This window comes from Corticium candelabrum, chromosome 19 (genome assembly GCF_963422355.1).
Source record: "Corticium candelabrum chromosome 19, ooCorCand1.1, whole genome shotgun sequence".
In the NCBI taxonomy this organism is placed as follows: Eukaryota; Metazoa; Porifera; class Homoscleromorpha; order Homosclerophorida; family Plakinidae; genus Corticium; species Corticium candelabrum.
The window spans coordinates 5,858,109-5,860,608 of NC_085103.1; the positions used below are offsets into that span (position 1 = coordinate 5,858,109).

The 2,500-nt window shown below is 45.0% G+C and overlaps 1 protein-coding gene across 2 annotated transcripts in view; it reads left to right on the top strand.

Moving 5' to 3' along the window:
• The window catches only part of LOC134194911 (TRAF3-interacting protein 1-like), an 8,516-nt gene extending 6,748 nt beyond the window's left edge, over nt 1-1,768 (top strand). For both annotated transcript variants that reach the window (XM_062663892.1, XM_062663894.1), the window contains exon 17: nt 1,506-1,768. In XM_062663892.1, coding sequence (XP_062519876.1) covers nt 1,506-1,595 — 90 coding nt within the window. In that variant the 3' untranslated portion in view covers nt 1,596-1,768. The remainder of the gene's footprint in view (nt 1-1,505) is intronic.
• The last annotated feature ends 732 nt before the right edge of the window (nt 1,769-2,500 follow it).

Below are 2,500 nucleotides of genomic sequence, written 5' to 3' on the forward strand. Positions count from 1 at the left end.
GGCCCCGTGGGGTGGTTCTACAGCGCTGTGTCATTCTACATTGAACCCCAGGGGGACCCGACTGAAGCTGGAGGTCGCCGTCGCCCTGCCCATGTTCTTACCCACGCCGAGTTGTGTCTGTGCCCCAAATTTTAGCCTTGTGTGTGATCCGGTCTGGCCGGCTATCAAACTTATACATACATACATACATACATACATATATATATATATATATATATATATATATGTAGATTAATTGCATCTCAATATCTGTATACCGCGTGTGTATTTGTGCCTGCTGCTTTGTATGCCTACTGAACGGGTGCTCTCACGCTGACCTGACCAGCTGTCAGCTCAAGTATTTAAACCTCTTATGTCAGTGCACCAGCCGTCACGTGCAGTCAAGGGACCAGCAACGTGCAACAGAAGCGTGGACAGATGAGAGAATGGAAGAACATTTATTTGGTATAACAGTACTAGTGATATGATACTAGATTAGTGTTCTAGCTGGCTAAGTTAATAATAGGAATCACATGTATACTAAATACATCAACGAGTCTTCTAGTGCTTTGGCTGGTTTCAGTTGAAAGCTTCCGGAGTGGTATGGTAGACAAGAAATGAATGACCTCGGAGACTAGGAGTGCACAGCGAGTGTAACTGTTGTGAGGTGTGACAAGGTGGAAGGTCACATAGAATCAACCAAGTAAACGAAGTCTTGAAGTGCACTGGAACTCATGCGTTTGTAGTTTGTAGTTTGGCTAATTTGTTTGTTAACTAAAACATGCGCCACTCATACGCACCACTAATTTCTATAGAAAACTAAAGGCTGTAACAGTCAAACTGCTTTGTAAGAGTGAGCGCAAGAGCTGTATGCACGTAGACTGTGGAAGCCACTCAGTAGCAACAACCGCAGCAATCGTGTCCAGCTACTAGTCACCAAGTGACCAACGGGTAGAGTCAATGCATATGAACAGCTTGGTTGCACTGTGAAGGTCAACCTCAAATGCTTCTCTTTCCCTGTACAATACAATACAATCTCTTGAAAGTTCCACTGTTGCTCCCTGGACGACTGTGGTGTGCAGTTGTTTTTGTTTCCATACAAAGAATAGGAAATATCTGTTTTACCTACTACAAACGTTTCGATTAAGCAATTAGGTAAACTAAGTAGCTCTATAATCGTGAGGTTTGAAGTGACGGTTGGCTGAAATCCTGGCTAGATAGAACATGTAATGTCAAACGTCTAGAGGCTTGAAACACAAAGCCACAAAACTCCTGGAGAAAACAATTGTACTGAAGTGTAGAGATCAAGACACAAAAAACAATTGCCTCCAAACCACAGGCAGAAGGATAAAGCTGCCATTTAAACTTGAATAATATAACTGAAGTAGCAGAGAATACACACAAATAGACAAGCAAGAGCCAACGATAGTAGACAGACAGACAGACAGACAGACAGACAGACAGACACACGGACAGACGAAGACGTGGTGTGTATCTATAGTTGAATGTTGTGTTGGATATTTCAGGTTGAATTAACACGGCAAGTGAAGGCTCGCATAATACAAAACGACGAACGAATACAAAAGATGCTTACCGGCGTTTTATTCAAGAGCTGAAATACGTTGGACAAAACCTAGTCAATCACTGTACATTACTAAATACACACGAATATCTGAGACTTGAATGTACAGGATCGTGGAATGTTTTATTACTTGCTGCTGGGAACAACACACTGTGTATGTACTTTCTTCCAATCATATTAGGGATAATAATAGACATATTTTTCGAAGTGCAGTGTCAAGCTGAGTGAGTGATCCGAGTGATGCTGCATGTCGCACTTGTGTTACAGATACATGCATGTCCATGCTACACACACACACACACACACACACACACACACACACACACACACACACACACGCACATGCACACACACACACACACCACACACACGAGCACACACAGACACAGACACACGAGCACACAGACACACACCACACACACGTGCACACACACACGAGAACACACACACACACACACACACACACACACACACACACCACACACGTGCACACACACACACCACACACGTGCACACACACACACACCACACACGTGCACACACACACACACACGAGCACACACACACACACACACACACACGAGCACACACACACACACACACACACACACACACACACGAACACACACACACACACACACACACACACACACACGAGCACACACACACACACACACACACACACACGAGCACACACACACACACACACACACACACACACACACGAGCACACACACACACGAGCACACACATACGAGCACACACACACACACACACACACACACACACGAGCACACACACACACACACACACACACACACACACACACACACACACACACACACACACAAGCACACACACACGAGCACACACACACACAAGCACACACACACACAAGCACACACACACACACACAAGCACACACACACACACAGACGA